At 45.5% G+C, this 20,421-nt stretch overlaps 1 protein-coding gene across 1 annotated transcript in view; it reads left to right on the top strand.

Moving 5' to 3' along the window:
• LOC119385841 (putative glucosylceramidase 4) overlaps nt 1–20,421 on the top strand; it is a 32,376-nt gene that overhangs the window by 10,615 nt on the left and 1,340 nt on the right. Inside the window, exons 3-7 of the mRNA XM_049414131.1 lie at nt 2,588–2,743; nt 3,137–3,270; nt 11,504–11,676; nt 12,413–12,656; nt 19,850–20,074. Coding sequence (XP_049270088.1) covers nt 2,588–2,743; nt 3,137–3,270; nt 11,504–11,676; nt 12,413–12,656; nt 19,850–20,074 — 932 coding nt within the window. The remainder of the gene's footprint in view (nt 1–2,587; nt 2,744–3,136; nt 3,271–11,503; nt 11,677–12,412; nt 12,657–19,849; nt 20,075–20,421) is intronic.

The raw sequence follows: 20,421 nt of genomic DNA, 5'->3' as shown, positions 1-20,421 counted from the left end.
CTGCATGACTTTTTTATGTTGCATTAGATTGTATTAAGTTTCACTGTTGAGTTGTAAATATTAATGTTGTATTAGAGATAACAACATTTCTATGTATGAAACGCAATTGTACTTTGCAATATGTGTAATATGTTAATGCTCACGTTGTTATTTGTATGCCCACCTGCCTTGGTCTCCAAGTGAGACTGGCAGTATTGAAAATAAATAAATAAATAAATATGGCTGCCTTAATGGGTAGAGAAATGTATAAAAACTTTGTACCATACAGTGTAGCCTTCTCGCTTCTTAGTTTCATGGTTCCCACACGGTTGCTATATTTTCACGTTTGTTTTGTGTACTTGGGTAACACGTGCATGTTCTGTTATTTCTTGCATTCCTCCATACATTAAACTGGCAACGGAATGTCAAACACTTTTGCAGGTTACCCTCTGTATATCATTCGTCTTTCTGCCAATAACACGAGCGTGTTTATGCATGTGGTTTTCTTCTGACGCGCTATTGGAGTACGCAAATTTTCAATTTCTCTCTCCCTCTCCTGTTTGTGCAGAATTTTTCTGTGAAAACATAACTGTTGCTGTTAGAGTGCGGTACTTAAGAGACAATTCGCAAGTGACATGATCGGCTGTGACATCTCACAGAATGTTTCACTTGTGGGCATTTCATTTGCGTGAATATTTGTGTTTTGTAAACTTTCGTGTTGAGTGAACACGTTTTTGTATTGAGCTGGGACTAAGTACGTGGGTGTTCTTCATGATCGTAAAATGACAGCGCAAAAGACGACGGACGAACACACAGAGACAAACGAGCGCTGTTTATGTCTCTGTGTGTTCGTCCGTCGTCTTTTGCGCTGTCATTTTACAGTCATGAACAAGCAACTAGCCCGATTCACCACCATTGTGAGTGTTCTTCTATGTGCTTTTGTATAGTTTGTTCATAATCTTTCTCTCTCTCTCATCTTTCTATTCCCCTTTCCTAGTCCCCCAGTGTAGGGTAGCCAACAGGAAGTTTTTCTGGTTGACCTCCCTGCTCTCAAGATGGAAAATATCATTTCATTGTCGACTGCATGCTGTATAGATATGATGCAGTGTCTCAGCTTCCGCTCTAGCGAATTATTTCATGTTCTCATGCGTGTCTAAAGTATGCTCCGTTAAATAACGCTCGCCTTCCTATTTTAAACTAAAATCCAAAGCCGTAGCTGCCCAATGCCAGCCCCGTGACTATGGACGGGGAAGCATTGTGTGTGTATGCAATGCCACCTACTGCGACTTCATCGGTGACATCGGGCCCCTTCCCAACGGAGCAGCAGTTGCGTTCGAGAGCAACAAAGCCAGCCAGCGTTTCACCAAGACCATGCTACCATTCGGTGAAGAGACTGGTCAGTTGCGTTTTATTACTTCAGCAGTATTTTCGTCGTTCAAATTGCATAGTTGTAGCCTTTTACATACCTTATTGCCGTATTTTTTTTCAGACAAGTAACGGACCCACTGCGTATGTTCAAAACTTAGGTTAGAAAGTGCACAGCAGATTAGTTCTTGCTTTTTAGTCACGTGCAATAGGTGACTTAAGCTCTGCTGAGTGTTCTTGGCTCTCTTATGTTTGTCGTTTCGCTTCGTTTCTTGCATGTTGTGAGTTTGATAATCTGAATTTAATATCGCTTGCCTTGTTCGACCAATGCGTTTTTTGAGAATAACTTATTAGGTGCACTTAAATATATTTCACAGTATAAAAGCAGTTAGAAACAAATTATGAGAACGCGCAACTGACACGGCAAGAGCATTTCTTTCCATTCGTCATGACATCTCCGAGCAGCGAAATGAACAATGCCTTAAACACCTTAAACATTGCTGTAAGACTTTACTTATCTCCACGTATATCTAACACCTCTAGTTATGCATCAAATAGAATAAGATTAACAGCGTAACTTATTTGATACAACAGTACAATCAGAGTATCGAGGAATATGAATTAGATGCACGTTTAATATTACCTAATCAAAAGGCTTGCTTTAAAAAAAGTCACAGTTTCGTCGCAAGGGCGAATCAATTAATGCAATGGCAACAAATTGGGATGTCATACGGAGAAAGGCTATCAGCTCGCTCCTTTAGCAAAAACGACCGCTGCAGCGAGCGAAATTACCTTCGTACGGTCTATGGTGCCAAAGCAAACTTCGCAATGAGAGCACAACACATAGCTATGAGCCCCCTGCTGGACCCCCTCAAGAGATAAGCGCGCGAGCACAGGAGACCACGCCCTCGACGTCAAAGTACGGAGCGAGAGAAGCGCAGCCCCACTCCGGCGAAAGACATGCGGGGTGACGCCCTTTAAAGCGAGCCCTTTGGGCCTTTGCGCCATCTCGCGGGTGACAGTGAACAATCCTTTGCCGCGCTAAAGCACCTTAGAGATCTGCGTACCGCCAACGGTAAATGGTGTATGTAAATAGCTCGCCGTTATTTTGATATGTGAGGCTAAAGTTTATCTGGTCAATCTAGTGTTGCAGAGAAAATATATACGCTCGCCAGTGTAGCGTCAAATTCGAGGGACGTTTCGACCCCTGTAGTTTCTATTTCCATTTCAATATATTTTCCAGACAACGACACGTTGCTGCTTGTGGTCGACTCGTCGAGAAAGTATCAGGAGGTGTTCGGATTCGGTGGTGCCTTCACCGATGCCACAGGAATAAACATCAAGTCTCTCCCTACGAACATGCAAGATGACATCCTCAAGTCATACTACTCGAAGGAAGGTAACGACTATATGGTTATACTTTCTGGCAGTGCTTCTAGGCCAGAAATTCTTTTCTGAGGTGTCAAGCGCGAAACTGGCGACTGTAAACGGGGAAATGAAGGTAATTGCAGCGAGGTTATTTGGAATACTGTGATTGTGCAATGGAACACAGTTTCTACGCAGTTGTGGAGTGGGGAGTGAGTGGGTAAGGGTAGGGTAAGGTGGAAGAAAAGCCGCAGTGAACAAACATCAAGCTAACATCAGCGAGCATTGGGGTATTCAGTAAACCTTCTAGGGATTCGATATCTGTTCTTGCTCTCGCAAACTTGCAACCTCTTTTACATGGGGGCTCCTCGTGCTGTGTAATCAATTCTATCAACTTTAGGAAGCTATAACTTATTTCTGTTTTCAGGACTTGCGTACACCATCGGCAGGATTCCATTGGCCAGCTGCGATTTCTCTGAACGAAAGTACACATATGACGATACTCCTGGAGACTTGGAGCTCAAAAATTTCACGCTAGCTCCGGAAGACTTTGAAATCAAGGTAACTAGAAATTCGATCAGTAAAATTAACATTGAATTAGAAAACGTTGGCGCAGTGATTGACGATGTCAGTTATTATCATATCGTCACTGACTTCACTCCTGTGAAATCTTGATTTTAAAAGTTACGTCATAGGGCATTAGATGGTCACATTGACGATGACGCAGCGCTGAAGAGAGGTTATTGGAAGAAAAAGTGGGCCGCTGTTCCCCGTTAAAGCGGTCATGAAGCACCACTTGGGCTTGTTGAAAAAACACATCCTGCGGAAAGCTGACACGGCTATGAACTGCTCTGCCAAATATTACAGTCGTGCGCGCCGCGTAATGGCCACAAGCGGAGCGCGAAATTGCCGTTTTCCCAGGCACCCTCTTTTCAAACAGAGGCCGGTTCTCACTCTCGTCGGTGGGCGGGGCGTCTGTCCGTTTACGTCGCGGATCTGTCAGTTTACGTCGCAAGAGACATAGCATGCTTATTGGCCAATAGCCGACATAAATCAAGAGCGGTGTTTGGATCAGATGCGCTTGTTCTCGTTGACACTTTGTATAATAGTTGTTGTAGTTGAATAAACAGGTTAAAAAATGGAAAAACTTCGTTGCGAGTTTTCGAAAAGGTGACTCACTTCCGGTAGAAGCCAACTGTCGTCTGCTGAACTCGGTGCGCCCGCGGACGTTCGAGCGTAACTTAAATTTGGCCGCACGACCTTTTCGGTATCGCAGTTTCTTGTGCCTCGCTTGTTTCGATTAGTCTTGTACGTCATGACTGGCCTCAAACCTTACAAAACTTGTGTGTGGCGAAGAACGTGTTGTTGGGCGAGTTGGTACTTGCTGAATGACATAATGCAGCGCTAAAAACACACATACCACAAAGTAAGGAACACAAACCGACGGGACAGGCGCTACTCACAACTTTAATGAAGACTGCAAGATTGTGGCACATATATACACCTCCCAATACGCAAACGCAACGTCACAAACCATAGGGGGGGGGGGGGGTATCATATCAAAGATTTGAAAAAATTCTGTTCCGCATTGTACAGGAAGACTGACATCTGACTGACGCAATCATCATTCTTCTCTTTGATGTAGAAAGCCTCGAGAAGTTCACGCGCCGTTTTATCATGGCTTCTGCCCAGAATCCTCACATCATTAAATCTTGGCACACGAGCAGGTCTTACAATGCGCCGAAAGGTGCGCAGTGAAATCCTTCTTTAGATTGTTTGCGTGTTCCCTCATGCGGTCATTAACACATCTGCCCGTTTGTCCCACATAGGACTTCCCACAAGTTAGTGGTATTTCATACACCACCCCCGAGCGGCCAACGGCCGGTGAGCGGAGCGGCCAACGGCCGGTTGTTGTGCCTTACTTGCATAAGGTGAGCCACAATTTGAAAAAGGTGGCTCACAGGTACGATGTACCTGTGGTTTTTTCCGCACCCAACAAGCTGGCCCATCTGTGCCCCCGCATCATGGGCGCCTCAAAGACGGGCTGCCACGTCAAGCATGCCACCCCATACACTTGGTGTGCGACGGGGAACCTGAATTCCACTGTCAACTCACTGAGAGTACTTTTGCTTCCAGTCCTCATCAAAGAACAACCATCGGCCTGTGTTTAAGCTACATAATTTCTGGGGCGTCATGCAGGCCGAAGTGAACACCTTCGGCTCCAGGGGCGTAGCCAGAAATTTGTTTCGGGGGGGTTCAACCATACTTTATGTATGTTCGTGCGTGCGTTTGTATGTGTGCGTGTATATATACGCAAGCAAAACTGAAAAATTTCGGGGGGGTTTGAGCCCCCCCAACCCCCCCCCCCCTTGGCTACGCCCCTGTTCGGATCCGAATTATTCGGTTCGTCGTGTCGTGCCGTTATAAAAATGATAAACGTGTGCCCTCTTGAGTGTACAATGCTTCGCTCGCCAGAAACTCGTGAATACCAGCGTGACAAAGGTATCTTCAGTTGGCCGAACGTATCTGCATTTCATGGGCGTATGCTGTGGGGCAATTTTAGTCATTTCAGCCGCGAGCTGCACGCGTCCAGTGGCAGCAGCGTGTTCTGAGCTGTTTTAAGACCGCCTGTGTTTGCATTGTAGGGGTCTGGGCCAGCCGCCGCGCAGAACCTCTCAGAGTCGAGGACGAGACGCTGAACACGGCCGCTCGATCTCCCCGTGCACTGAGCAACACGTCTTTATCATTCCAAGACTCGGCCGCGACTCACTATCAACGGCCACTGAGCGCGAGCGGCAAGCGTGCCCGTGTCCATCGTTCACTCCTACCGTCGGCGCGCTCGCGGCTGCCGCTCCCACAGGATATAAAAGTTACACACGCAGATGCCACAGTTACAAGGATATTGTACGCCTACATCAGGTGCATTTAAAGCGCGCCTACTGTCGGGAGCTGCACGCAGGGGCAACAGCGCCTTCTGAGCAGCTGAGCGATAATCTATTTCCGCAATGAGCACTTATTTCCAATTCTCGCTTTAGCGTGGCATACAGTGGTTCTCTATAACTGATATTTTGTATTTAGTTGCTTTCATACTCGTAGACTACCTACTATCTTACTAATTAACCGTTATTGTTAAGCATCACATCACCGCATTAAAGCGAATGCCAAAAGCGTGCCCCGATATCAAGCTAATCTAGTAACGTTGGTCAAGCACTACAAAAATTTACCAGTGACATGTCTCCCGCCAAATAAAAAAGTTAATGCACTTGCACTTCACCCTTGTGAACGTCCATGTGTACTTGGCATTCCCTGTGCACAGATGACGCAGAACGAATTAAAAAAAAAAATGTATTACAGTCCTCCTCAATAAAACAGCTGTTCTCTAGAAAATAATGGTTCGCTTGAATTGCTAGTATACTATATTCACACCAGTAGACAGGGTGGCTTGTTCACAATTCAGAATGTCACATACATAACACAGAAACACGAGGACTATAGCAAATCGGGACAAAGCTGGAAAAACTCGGTCATATGTGCACTCCCTCGTCCACCTGCACATTATGTTGAAGTTCACTTATACAACAGGCACCTTCAATTATGCTACGATAATTGAAATATCACCAAACCTACGTTAGAACACAGTGATGACTTGTTGCCTAATTGCCTGTCACCTATTTCTCTTCCACAATGTGTTCTAATGTGTAAATCATCTGTTCTACTTGTTTGGTAATAAAACACAGGCCGTTACATTGAGCGAGCAGTGTTTCACCAATTTGTATTGCATGCAGAAGTTCATTTCTTCCATTTGCATGCACAACAAATAGTCATACCTCAACTGATACAAGCAACAGTGTTTGCACTATTTTATTGGAATCAAAACAGAAGCAGTCCTCATGTCAGTGTAAGCATATGTATATTTCCATTTTTGTGCACAGAACCTGCACCCAGTACTGAACACATGGAACAACATATACAGTACAGCCCAAGTACTATATACAATTCACAACAGTAAAGCAACATGAAAGTAGTGTGTAAAACCTCCTCATAATGCATATTGATATGTGCACTTCACAGTGCCAGTATCTAAGCACAATCCAAAGAAATGGGATGCACAAGGAACTTGGTGTCAGCCTACACATGAAGGCAACTAAATTAGTACAATAAGGCTAGCTTTACTTTTGAGAAATATGCAACCATGCAGATAGGCATGTTCCAGTATTTTTATTGCATTAGTTTGCACTATGGCATCAAAACATGTCGCACATGATCATACAGTTGAGTTTCCTGCAGAAAAGTCTAAAAGTGATTGTAGATCCACTTATCACAATTTATAAAAGCATTCAGCAATGCCCACAAAATGACAACACGGCCTTCATACGTATATTGATGCACATATTTGCTCACAGATATCTGAAAACTAACGTAAATTTCTGGAATTATGCTTGGGAACTTGTTGGTGTTATCACATGACTACAATGTACCAATACTTCTATTATGCATAATTAGTACATCTATGTTTACAATATATCCATGCCAGTTAGTGTCATCTGCAACTTAAAGTTCTTCATATTTAGTTCCTCACTTCATGGCTTATGTATAATTACCACATTGAAAATTAAGCCCAGCATTATGGCTTCAAGGTGAACTTGATATTAGGCAAAAATGTGGCCAAAATTAAAAATTTCTTATAAATAGTGGCTGATGGCTTGGCACATTGGATCCTAGTACTTGATATGCCATGAGGTTGAATAAAATTTGACCACACACTTATAGAGACTGTAAAGCAGTCAGGACTTAAGTTCATAGTAAAAGAAAGTGGGAAAACAAAACCACAACAGACGTAGAAATGAAGGGGACAGGATGACGCAGTACTAGCAACTGAAGTTTAACACGTGCTTGGCTTTTTTAGACATGTTTTTACTCTTTCTGAGACTGCGTGATTCTTTAATTTTGTAGTTTTTCATACTGTGTGTATATCTTCCTGCGGTTTGCATTAAACTTCAGTTGCTAGTAGCGCATCATCCTGTGCCTTTCATTCTCATTTCTCTGTGCTGTGGGGTTTTTTTTTTCGCACTTTCTTTAACTATGAATACACATCAACTCGCCCAGCTGTCCATTTTAGGATAAAGTTAGCTGAATAAAGCCAGTTCCACTAAGTGTCATTTTGAACAATGCGAAAATTTCAAATGCACATGCTACTGGAAAGGTTGCACGCAGTATCATGCATAACACTCTGCATCAATCCGAGTATTTGCCCAAATGCTGTAAGAAATGTTCGAGATAGTGTACAATGAGGCACAGTGGAGTGTTCCCACAATACAGTGTCTCGTACACAAGCAGTGGGCGAGCAACTCTTGCTGCTTTGCCAGAAATGTCTTCCTGAAAATGATACAAAGAAGAGGTTCATTAAGCTTTGTGTCCATAAAAATGAATTTCTCGCGAAGGACTCACACTTCACTATACTTATTGCGGACCTTTTAACAAAACGTGAAACAAATGCAAAATCGTGAGGCTGCTAAGTAGTTCCTTGTCAACTTTTCAAGTACACAGGCCGAAAAATACACATAGGTAAAGAAATGCGAAACAACACCAGAAGTGTTACTCTTGTCCTGTGTACCACCATTTGGGTAGATTTCGATGTCAGTTAAGTTAGCATTATAGTGTAAAAGGGTGTGAATGTTAGTGATGTTCACTTCGTATTTAAACACGTTGGACACTAGATTCTTGAGCAACCACAGCTGCTCTGTTTAGGACTGAATATTAGGCAACTTTGGTATTGATTCATGAAAAAATTAACAGCATACTTGTAATGAGGACAAAAGAAGACCTGGACACAATGCCAGCGTTTTCACCTTGTCAGAAATTGTGTCAACAATGAGACTACTGTGTACAGATAATAAACACTATGGCAACATAATTCAAAACAAAATAACGAGAGCAAAGAAACAAGGTGATTCAACAAGGTGGTTCAACAGGTTCAAGTGGCTTATATCAATGTGATTAAAATAACCTTGCATAACTAATACATCTCCTAAAGGCTATAAATATGCATATGTAACCCTGGTAAGTTCCAGTGCTGATATGTGACTAATGAAGTGACAATACCATAAAATGCATGTTTTTCACAACACACACTGTCACTTAGCAGATGTCTGTCACATCATATGGCCATAATTATGTTTCATCAAATGGTCAAAATTATGTGACGATTATGCCACATGTCAACGCGCACAAATTGACATCGAGATGGAGGATCAAGACAAGGAAATCAAGCATCAAAACAGCATAAACAGAAAACAAATTTGGCCTCAATGCACACTTCATTACATAACAGCGTGATAATAGCGGCTTTTTTTTTTTTTTTCGCTTTCGTGTATACTCCTTGAAAGCACTCTGCTTCATTTATGCTTTACTCGCAGGAAGGAAATTATGCCGGTACAAACATTCTTTTTCAAGGACTCACTCGCGCATCGAAGCATGTGCTATATTCCAGGATGTTTCTAAACACGCATTACACATCATCGCTATGTGAACTTATTGACTGTTCTTTCTTTCTTTTTCGATTTTCCATTGCACTTTTCACTCGACGCAATGTACAGGAGGATACTTCAGCTGCCCGAGCGACGATAAGGACGCGCCAACAGAGAAAACATTAGTATTACTTACCATTGTGTTCCCGATGGTACCGCGAACGCAGTGTGCCCATCATCTGCTTGGTAATATACACAGCGGCAGGCTCGCTTGAGTCGCCGGGACATTCTTGTCACTCCATATCGCACCGCAGTAGACCCGCAGTAAGGCATATTGCCACTGTCGTCAAACCACGCATTTCACGTCCAGCGGCAAAGCGCAGGCACAAAACGCGCACACACGGCCGACACATCTGGGCAGTTCAGAAGCAGCGTTCACAGGGCCAAGGTAATCCCATGACGGCTTTGCTTGGGCACCCCGCACGCTGCTGGGGCCAGCCTAAAACAACTCTTTTCTCGCGTTTCTTTCTTTTTTGCGTTTTTTTCCCTTGGCGCGCGCATACGTCGCGACGCTTTTTCAAACCTCGCTTGTATTCCGACGCGTCTGATTGTCTGATTTCCTCGCTCTCGCCCACGGCAGGCGGGCTGCAGCCGTCCGAAGGTCGAAGGGCATTTTATCTCGTTTCCTCCCGTTCACAGCGGCCGCTTAAAACGAATCGCGTTCTTTTTTTTTGCTTTTGCGTCGCGTTTTCTCCGCACGGGATTTTATTCCGTGCGATGAGGCAGGCCGCCTTGGCCAGTTCGTTATCTAAAAGCGTATATTGAGTGTACATGCCGTGCCAATCGGCTGCATCGAGGCCGGCTTTTCCTTTCAGTTTAATTTTGATTTGATGGAAAAACGACATAAGCGAAGTCACAAAGCGAAGTAACGACAGTACCAATGCGAAGTGTCAATATCAATGCGACATAAGCGAAGTAACGACAGTATCAATGCAAATATATCGCGTCAGCGCTTACAACCCAGACGCGATAGGCCGCACCGCGCTGCGAGAAGCAGCCGACCGGAACTATTAGTTTCCAGCAGCAGCCGTCAACACCGCCAAGTTACGCGGAAAGGACACCACACAACATTGAAGCGCGGTGACGTAAGGCATGTGGGCGAGGCTCCTCGAAAGGCGCTCCCTCTCTCCTCCGGAATGAAGCGAGTTGAGAGGGAGTTGAGAGGGTAAATATTGCGATCGCTATATCTCCGGTCCTTCTTTAGGTTTTCGAAAAATTCTTTCAGCTATATATTTCTGGGAAGGGTCCGAATCATTCCAGGGTGTTTTTCACGCCAAGCCCGCGGAGTGGTTCATGACCCCTTTAAGTAAGTCTTTAACGCCTACCAATTTTATTCCTCTCAAGTGCGCTCATGAAAGTGTGCTTCGTTGTGTTTCGGTGAGTAAAACGCAGTGCGCAGTACTTTCTCGCCTGTGTTTAGAATTTAGCTCGCCCAGCACTGCGATTGGACTGTGCAAATCCTGTAATTCACATTGAGTAGAGCTACATGACAGGGACTGAAGAGACTACACATACATAGGTCGATGTATGTGTCTTCTCAGTTGCTGCCGTGTTGCGCTACTCTACGTAACTTATTAATACTAACTAACAAGGCCCGCAAAATGCCCTGGGAAATTCACGTCGTCCTTTCATTTCCTATAACCTGTAGCGGAACGTAAACATCAGCCCAGGATGTTGCAGAGCAGGCCAAATTTAAAGGTGCGCTATATACCTGAAGCGCAGATTGAGAAAAAGAAACCGTAGTTCTCCTTCCATAAACGCGCTCTATATACACATTTCTAATTAAATCACGCGATTGCTTCACTGCATAAAAGAGACACCGAAATGCTCATATTTTTGCATTTCTCAACCAATCCGTGAGGTACACAATATAACCAGAAGAATACCCGGCTTTCTACCTGGCAGCGAAGAAGTATTTTTGAACATTCTTCTATGCAACAATATATTTAAAACTGTTTCTTCGCAGACTTATTCTGCGGATTAATACATTATTTATAGATGTTTGTTCCCTTCTTAATGGCCAGAGGAACCTCAGAATCGCCTGTTTGTTTCCTTCTGCTCAAATACATCTTCCGAAATATCAAATAATCTTGTCCAATTTCTGTTGCTACGTTTTTCCTAAAGAGTTGCCGCGGCTAACAGTTATTTATTTAATATTTATTATTTTCTATGAAGTAGTCATTTACGCAGTCTCGAGGTTATTTTCAGTCACTGCCTGGGGTGGAGCGGCAAGCTTCTCAATATACTCTCTGGCACTTCCTTTGCAGATTCCGTACATGAAAACGGCAATGTCTCTCTCAAGTGAGCCGATATGGTTCTTCGGGAGCTCTTGGAGCAGTCCATCTTGGATGAAAACAAGCAACACTCTGGAGGGTCGTGGCACTCTGAAGGGTGAACCAGGAGGTCCATATTACAAGGCGTGGGCAAAGTACTACGTCAGGTATACTTAATGCACCAGTACTACATGCAGGACTGAAAGCCGCGAGTATCTGTAAGCGATGTATTATTTCCATAACGGCAGTTTCAGCGCTCAATAAGACAAGCGCTGAATTTATTGGTGGCGAAGTGAAGTCTATTAGTTACACGGTATGAAGTACGTACAGTCGCGCTCAATATGACTTGCAACACGTGAGCGCGTGGCTTCACAAATTTAATAAGACTACGCAGGGCTTCAACTTGCTTCATTTCTGTAACTCAATATTATTTTCTGATTTGAGAACATCCCCCAGTGACAGAACTGCGTTTAGTTGTAGAAATAAAGGTTAGTGGAAAGAATGCGAAATCTTTAAACTTGTGAGGTCACACGCTCCCGTGTTGCAACTCATATTGAGCGCGACTGTACATCCGTTACTATTATTCTGAAGCTACTTAAAACGCTTTAAAGTGTAAGTGATGCTAGCTGAAGTACTAGGACGTTTGAGACATCTGAGACAGGAAGGCGCTCCTCTTTCTCTTCTCTGTCCTGTCTTCGCGTTTCAAGCATTGCACCTGGAATAACATGTTTAGCAAGCATAGACGCTAATTTGTCCAGGAAGTTCCCGTAGGGCACTAATACGTGCTGCACAGATACCAACTCGCTAAAACTAGAACACCTACTAACTGCATATCGTTATGTCGCGAACGAGTCCTGCAAGTGATCCTCCTTTCTCTGCCTTTGCACCTTCGCGGTATTTCAGGTTTCTGCAGGAGTACGAGCGTAACGGGATTCCCATCTGGGGCCTGACAACGCAGAACGAACCCACGGTGGGTTTCGTGCCTTACTTTCCATGGCAAGCGCTGGGTTTCACGCCGAAGACGCAGAGGGACTTCGTCAAGTTCGACCTGGGGCCGGCGCTGGCTGAAGCTGGTTATGGAGCGGAGAAACTGCAAGTCATGATCTTCGACGACAATCGCGTCGTCCTCCCGCACTGGGCAAATGTGGTGAATATCACAATTCTCCGGTCATTTCACCGCGTATAGTGAGTGCGATTCGTGAGAAAACATTTTCACACTATAAACGGCATTTGTGTGTGTGTGTGTGTGTGTGTGTGTGTGTGTGTGTGTGTGTGTGTGTGTGTGTGTGTGTGTGTGTGTGTGTGTGTGTGTGTGTGTGTGTGTGTGTGTGTGTGTGTGTGTGTGTGTGTGTGTGTGTGTGTGTGTGTGTGTGTGTGTGTGTGTGTGTGTGTGTGTGTGTGTGTGTGTGTGTGTGTGTGTGTGTGTGTGTGTGTGTGTGTGTGATTGCTAAGTTCGCTATGGATTTTTAAATTTGCTAACGAAAATTGCTCACAGGGATCTTATAAGGCAGGTCAGGGTAGCGCCACCTGACTGTCTCGCAGGCTAGTCACAGGATATAAAGCAGCTGCCAGGGTGGTCTAGTGGTTACAGTGCTCCACTGCTGACCCGAAGGTCAAGGGTTCGAATCCCTGTCGTGGCGGCCGCATTTCGGTGGAGGCAACATACTAGAGGTCCGTTTACTTAAATGTGGGTGCACCTTAAGGAATTAACACCAGATGATCAAAATTTCCGGAGCCCTCCACTACGGCGTCTCTCATAATCATATCGTGGTTTTGGGACGTAAAACTCGAACAGTTATTATTACAGGATATAAAGCATAATGTACGTGGGAAATAGGCTTCCATCATGCATATAATAATGAGAGAGAGAGAGACAGGCTGCTTATTGGCAGAAATTCACCGACGACTACGATACTGCCTAATGCGAATTCTGAACGCAGCTGTTTAGGTGTTTTGATTTCGCGATAACTTGAGCAAATGCGCATGCATCAAGGTGATGCGCAAGGAGTATAGAATGCTCCCTTTTCACGTCAACGTAACGTGGTGAACCTGGCGCCGCCAGCTTCCGTCGCCGCTGGCTGACAGGAACGCTGCGCCGGTCTATTGCCGCGCGTATTATTTTTCATGAGTTGAAACTTCACCCACAAAGACTGTGGGCAACGCGCTGCGCAGGCCGCGCCGCGATGTGTAAGAAGCTTCGCGATTGTTTTAAAACGTTCCGTTAAGATTGCGCGCCGCACGCGAATGTTCCAGATTTGTCGAGAGAGAACGCCGCCACCAGCGATATCGCTGGAAAGTTTGATAGCGCCTGTACAAAAGCCGACGCGCTTGACCGCTTGTAAGTTGATCGACGGTCGACGCTCTGTTCGCCGCTATCAGTGCATACCGTGTGTATTGCTGTAAATTAACTTTTCGTTTCCCAGCCACAAGTTCGGCCAAATAAACAGTTTCATCTTGGAAATGCCGACTGCTGTCTTCGTCGACGTCGTTACCACGTGACACTATAAAGGGCCCCTAATTGTCGAGCGCGACACAACCGCCACCACTAACACAAGTGGGAAGACTGACCCAAGAGTGAGGAGGACGGTTAGTTCCATTGACAACGGTTTGCACACGGAATGTATCTCTGCACACGGCCTGCATCTCCCGCGCCGTTGCTCCTTTTGTGGCGCGGGTTTGCACACGGCACGCGTCCATCGGTGGTTGCTCCTTCAACAGCCTATCCGTTCATCGCGCGCACCTATTGGGCTCCGTTACTCCTAGCTATTTCGGGTAATTTTGCCTTAGCGTGCATGCGTTGCGCTGTCACAAGGAACGTGAGCAAGCACGAGGCATTGCAGACGCTAACACAACTCCTCGCGGGCTCTGATGGAGGAAAACTCCTTGGGCCAGTCTTTCTTTCGCTCTCTTTCTTCCTCGTTCGCTCTATCGGTTACGCCGAACGCAGGAACGGGCGCCTAAGAGCTTCGCTCTAAAAGAGATATTTTGGTCGGCTTGTATATAATCGCTGGCAAGCTACTCTCTTTAGGGACAGGGAATGGGATTAAAGGACTCCAGAAGAGAGGGAAAAATAATAATAATAAAAAGAAAGAATATGAGCATATAGGAAATGCGCAAGTACCAATATATACCGACATTTATAACTAACATGTCATAATTCACAATGGTGCCACATGTGCCAGTAATAACCATCGACAGCGAGGAGAGTGTAGGCAGAGAAGAGAGACGGTGGGGGGACGAGACAGCAAATGCAAGAATTATGGCGGTTAATCGGCAGGAAGGCTTCTGGTTTACTATCCTTCACTGGTGGAAATATAAGAGTGAAAGAGAGACGGAAAGCATGACAGGAAAGCGAGATAGTGCGCGAAAAAGAAAGAAGGCATGAAGTCATCTTTTATTTTCTTCCACTTTAATTTTTCCTTCAGAGGATTATTTATGCAAATTAATAAAACTTTTCTTGTGCTTTCCTTGGTTTCCTCTTAGCTTCGTACGATCGTGACTAAAAAATCGGATCCCTCGGTTCCTCATTTTATTCAGTAGTATCGAAGTCCCTCCATGATACGGTACTTGGACGCAGAAGTTAAATAGCTGGCAGTCCGTGACTGTTTACGGGAAATTGGTTTTACGGAATACCACAAAGGTGGAGGAACGGTTGCGAAAGGGAAAGTTGGCATCCATCTGCTTGTAGCGCAAGGCGTTGTGCTACAAAAATAAGCGTCTCTTCCCCTACATAACCACAAACAACAACGAGCGGGCGTCAATTTTTCCTTTCGCGATCCACGATTGTTTACTCTGAAAGTGATTGTTTACTCCGAAAACAGGCCGACGCCTGCTGTGAGCGAGCACCTGTGTTCGCAACAGCGAGGACAATGACAAAGAAAATACTCGATAGTTTCGTCGCTGCCACATTTGTGGCACCGCGGGCAGAGTCATGAAATGAATAGCGGAGGAGAGCTTCTAGTAGATATAAGAGCGGGTAGCGAATGCCTGATTGTGAAGCAGGCGTCACCCTACATGGCGGCAGTCCCATATGGGACTGACTGGCAGGCGTCGTGCATGGTCGCTTTGGTAGAAATTCAACAGATTTATTCAGGTCGCCCACTAGCACCTCGGAATACGCGGAAGGTTAACTTACGTTGCCACTTCTGCGTAAGCAGCGATAGAGAGACGCCAAGAGCAGCGATCAAATAGCATTTAGGTGTGTGAGTGGGCCGGGTCTGTCGCATTAGCCGGTGTGAACATCGGTCGCCGAGCGTAGTTGCATGGGCGCAAGATGCTGATCCTTGTCAGTCAATGATCTAAACACCGCTTAAAGGGGTCATGAACCACTTTTCCAAGTAATGATTTAATGGCCTCAGTATCGGAGTGTACTGCCTCCCGAATCGATTGCCGCAAAAATTTCTCGAATCCGTCAAGAATCAGCGGAGTTACGGGGGTTTGGCGCACGCTCCCAACGCTTTCTCTCTTTTCTCGTGCCGACGAGCGCACTGGAAGCTAGACAGGGAGGGATGGCATGGGGGAAAGAAGTTACGCCAGCGCGCGTCATGAAACGCGATCGCTCTCCCGCTGTGATTCGCTTGCGCGAGTGCGGCTACCGTGTACTGTTTAGTGTACTGAGGAGTGCGGCCCGGCAAGTGGCGGCACCTCGCGGCAAGAAGCGCATCTGATCCGAACGCCGCTCTCGATTTACGTCGGCTATCGGCCAATAAGCATGCTATGTCTCTTGCGACGTACAGCGGACAGACGCCCCGCCCACCGACGAGTGTGAGAACCGGCCTCTGTTTGAAAAGAGGGTGCCTGGGGAAACGGCAACTTCGCGCTCCGCTTGTGGCCATTACGCGGCGCGCACGACTGTAATATTTGGCAGAGCAGTTCATAGCCGTGTCAGCTTTCCGCAGGATGTGTTTTTTCAATCAGCCCAAGGGGTGCTTCATGACCCCTTTAAAGCTACAGCTACAGTGAACTAAAGAATGTCTTGAAAAACCCGACAGCTGGTAACGCTCGTTGTAAATTTGTCCTCTCTTGACATAAAAAAAATATTAAGGCAGCTTCCCATTATTGGTGCCAAGCCTGAAGGAAGTGCAGGGTCGGGTGGCCTTTGTTTCCCTTCATTTTTCTCTTCCCGAACCTCCTTCTTTCATTTTCTCTGTTCTCTCTATGTTTTCCATGTCTTTTTGTCTCCATTTCTATTTATCTCTGTCTCTACATGTATATTTCTTTCTCTATCTCTCTGTCTCTCTATCTTTCTTTCTTTCTCTATTTCTCGCTTGCTCTTTCTGTCCATATCTTTCTCACGGCCTTTGATTCTCTCTCTTTCTGTTTTACAGCGAAAGCTGTTATGAGATCATTTCACCGGCCGTTTTTGGCGCCGTAGTTGTCCGCCGCCGCCGCCGCCGCCGCCGCTGCCGCCGCCGCCGCCGCCGCCGGTGTCCGTAACCAGCATCGCTCGAAATAAGAAAAAAAACTAAATAAGAAAAAAATTCCAGGATGGAACGAGGTTCGAACCTGGGTCCTCTGCGTGGGAGCCCAGGATTCAACCTCTGAGCCATACCTGTGCTTGAAACTGCTTTGCTAAAAGGTCCTATACAGGCTTCATGTCGGGAAGGAACCACATTAGCATATGCAATATAGCGTGGTAGAAGAGTAAAATAAGCATCAAGCGTAGCACAATGCGAATTCTGTAACCAGGCGTCACACAATGCGAATTGCGCAACGAGCAGGTGCCTGCTGGCCTACTTCTCAAAAATTACAATTTTTATAGCGTAGTGGGTTCCTCGCAAGTGCACTTGGATTGGTTGCCAAGGAAGCCCATAAGCGCATGATACACTTCCTCTGGGTCTCAGTAAAATTACAATGATTTATAGCGTAGTGGGTTCCTCGCAAGGGCACTTGTATTGGTTGCCAAGGAAGCCCATAAGCGTATGATCCATTTCCTCGGGGTCTCAGCAAAGTTCTTCGCTCCCCCCCCCCCCCCCCCCACCCGTCTCTTTACCACGTCAACATATGTTATACAGCATGACGGGAGAGGGAAATAGCGACCGGGCGTCACCCAATGCAAATTACATAACTGGTGGGCCGTTTAAAGATTCCAACCCATTACAAAGGGCTGAGCCATAATTCTTCATCGTCATCAGTCGTCGCGTGAACAAAGTGCACATAATGCCTTACAGACGTGTAGCTGATGCCTCGCTTCTCCGCAGAATGACGAATAATGGCTTAGTAGGTGCTTCCAAACTTCACAAAAATTGTGATTTATGGCGTAGTGGGTACCTTTCTAGTGTACTTGTATTGTAGCCCCAAGAGAGCTTAACGGGCTCTAGAAACGCCGCTCTTCCAGCTTTCGCTGTGACTGTGCTGCGGTTTTAGCGCAGGCCTGGCGTTTTTTTTTTTTCTCTTATGCTTTCCCCTTTCTTTCTCTCTTTTTCTTTCTGTGCTATGCTTTACTCTCTCTCCCCTCCTCCTTTCCCTCCTCCTCACTCTCACTTCCCTTTCCCACCCCTTGCTCTACTCTACTATAGAAGGATATGTTTTGCTCTGCTAGCGTGCCTGGATAGCCGAGTGGTTGCGATGCTCGCCTTCGGATCGTGGGCACGCGGGTTCGATTCCCTCCTCGTCAATAAAGTTTTTACTCTTTCTCTCTCTCTCTGCACTATTTCTCTCGCCCATCCGAGTTAATGTATCCAGGCCGGACAAACCGGCGCAGCGGGAGAGCGCGCGCCGGGCGCACTTGTTCCAGGAGGGAAGCAGAAGATGACGAAGAGAGCGCGCTTCGGCCGAGTTATTGCTTCGCACGCGCTAAGCTGGTAGAGACCATTCATGATGATGATAGTTTATGCGAAAGCGTAACGGCATAACAATAAGCATAACCAGCTCCGCTGTAAAACGTCACAAAACAGAAAGAAACGAAAACATTCGCGCATGTTATCTGTACGAGCTTGTCTTACATCGCCATGATCGTACAAATGTGAAAATACAGATCGCATATACAGTGGAAGTATAATACGTGATGCCGAAATTCTCCCTCGAGTTCCAGCTGCGAGGTGTTTCAACCTATGCTCTTACGTTGCTGTTCACTTTGTGTTACATAGAAACCGCGAAATTGCCTCGGCCCAAGTGTTACCGGCAACCGCTAATGAAGGCTTAGCATGTGCAACTTTCGTTTCAATCGTCGCACCGCGAATCGGTTGCCATAAAAAAGACGCCAGGCCTGCGCGGAAAGCGCAGCACAGTCACAGCGAAAGCTGGAAGAGCGGCATTTCTAGAGCCCGTTATAAAATCTCTTGGGGCTACTGATACAAGTACGCTAGCAACGTACCCAATACGCCACAAATCATAATTTTTGTGAAGTTGGGAAGCACCCACTACTCCATTATTCGTCATTCTGCGGAGAAGCGAGGTACCATCTGTAAGGCATTATGTGCACTTTGTTGATGCGACGGCTGATGATGAAGAATAATGGTTGAGCAATTTGTAATGGGTTGGATATTTAAACGACCCACTAGGTACGTAATTCGCATTGTGTGACACCCGCTCATTATTTCACTTTCCCACCACGCTATATAACATACGTTAACGTGAGAAAGAGAGAGAGAGAGAGGCAAATAACTTTTTTGAGAGCCTGAGGAAATGGATCATGGGGGCCTTATGGGCTTCCTTGGCAACCAATAGAAGTGAACTTGCGAGGAACCCACTACGCTATAACTCATCATAATTTTTGTGAAGTAGGGAAGCAGCCACTGTGCCATTTTTCGCCATTCTGCGGAGAACCGTGGTACCCGCTAAACACCTGTAAGACATTATGTGCACTTTGTTGATGCTGTGCCTGATGACGATGAAGAATTAGGCAGAGCCCTTTGTAATGGGTTGGAAGCATTCAACAACCCGCTCGTTGCGCAATTCGCGTTTGTGTGACGCCTGGTTGTTATTTTACTCTTCTGTCACGCTACATGCTCTTACTATTAATATGTTTCCTTCCCGACATGAAGCCTGTATAGGGTCCTTTTGCAAAGCAATTTCAAGCACCCGCATGGCACTGAGGTAGAATACTGGGCTCCCGCGCAGAGGGCCCAGGTTCGAACCCCGTTCCATCCTGGATATTTTTTCTTATTTTGTTTTTTTCTTTCTTAATTCGCGCGAGAGCGGTTACGGACACCGGCGGCGACGGCGGACAACTATGCGCCGTGTCGCCTCAAGGCAGACAGAAATTAGGTGCCTTTTTCCTTTCCTCAATAACCACTGAAGAAGAAGAAGAAAAACGGTGGTTGTTGTGATCTTATAACCGCTTTTGCTGTAAAAAGTTAAAACGGTATTTGTTTCCCAAAATTACGGTTCTCTACACAGGTGCTAGGCGACGCGGAGGCGGCCAAATACGTCCACGGAGTCGCCGTCCACTGGTACACGGACAACTTCTTTGGCCCGTGGGTCCTTGACAAAGTGCACGAAAACTTTCCGGACAAGTTCATTTTGGCTACCGAGGCATGTGCCGGCTTCATGCCGTTCGTTAAGGACAAGGTCATACTGGGAAGCTGGGAGCGAGCTGAGCATTACGCCAGCGACATACTGGAGGTGAGCCATTACAGTGCGTTGAAAGCAAGTTCTGCAATGTTGGCGGAACGAGGAATATGCTGTTCCTTCTGAATACAAAATATAAGATTAATCTGAAATAAATAAATAAATAAATAAATAAATAAATAAATAAATAAATAAATAAATAAATAAATAAATAAATAAATATAAATAAATAAATATAAATAAATAAATAAATAAGCGTAAATTTTCCTGAATATCAAGCTTGCTGTGCCCTTTCTTACTGAGTGCATAGTATATTTTACGTTAGTAATTTTAGCATTATATTCGCATACTTAATTCTGAATACAAGTGTGAACTCTTCTGAAAGCAAGACACAAAACCAA

This window comes from Rhipicephalus sanguineus, chromosome 3 (genome assembly GCF_013339695.2).
Source record: "Rhipicephalus sanguineus isolate Rsan-2018 chromosome 3, BIME_Rsan_1.4, whole genome shotgun sequence".
NCBI classification, from domain to species: Eukaryota; Metazoa; Arthropoda; class Arachnida; order Ixodida; family Ixodidae; genus Rhipicephalus; species Rhipicephalus sanguineus.
The sequence above is the reverse complement of the archived record's forward strand: the minus strand, read 5'-3'. Positions and strand labels throughout refer to the sequence as shown.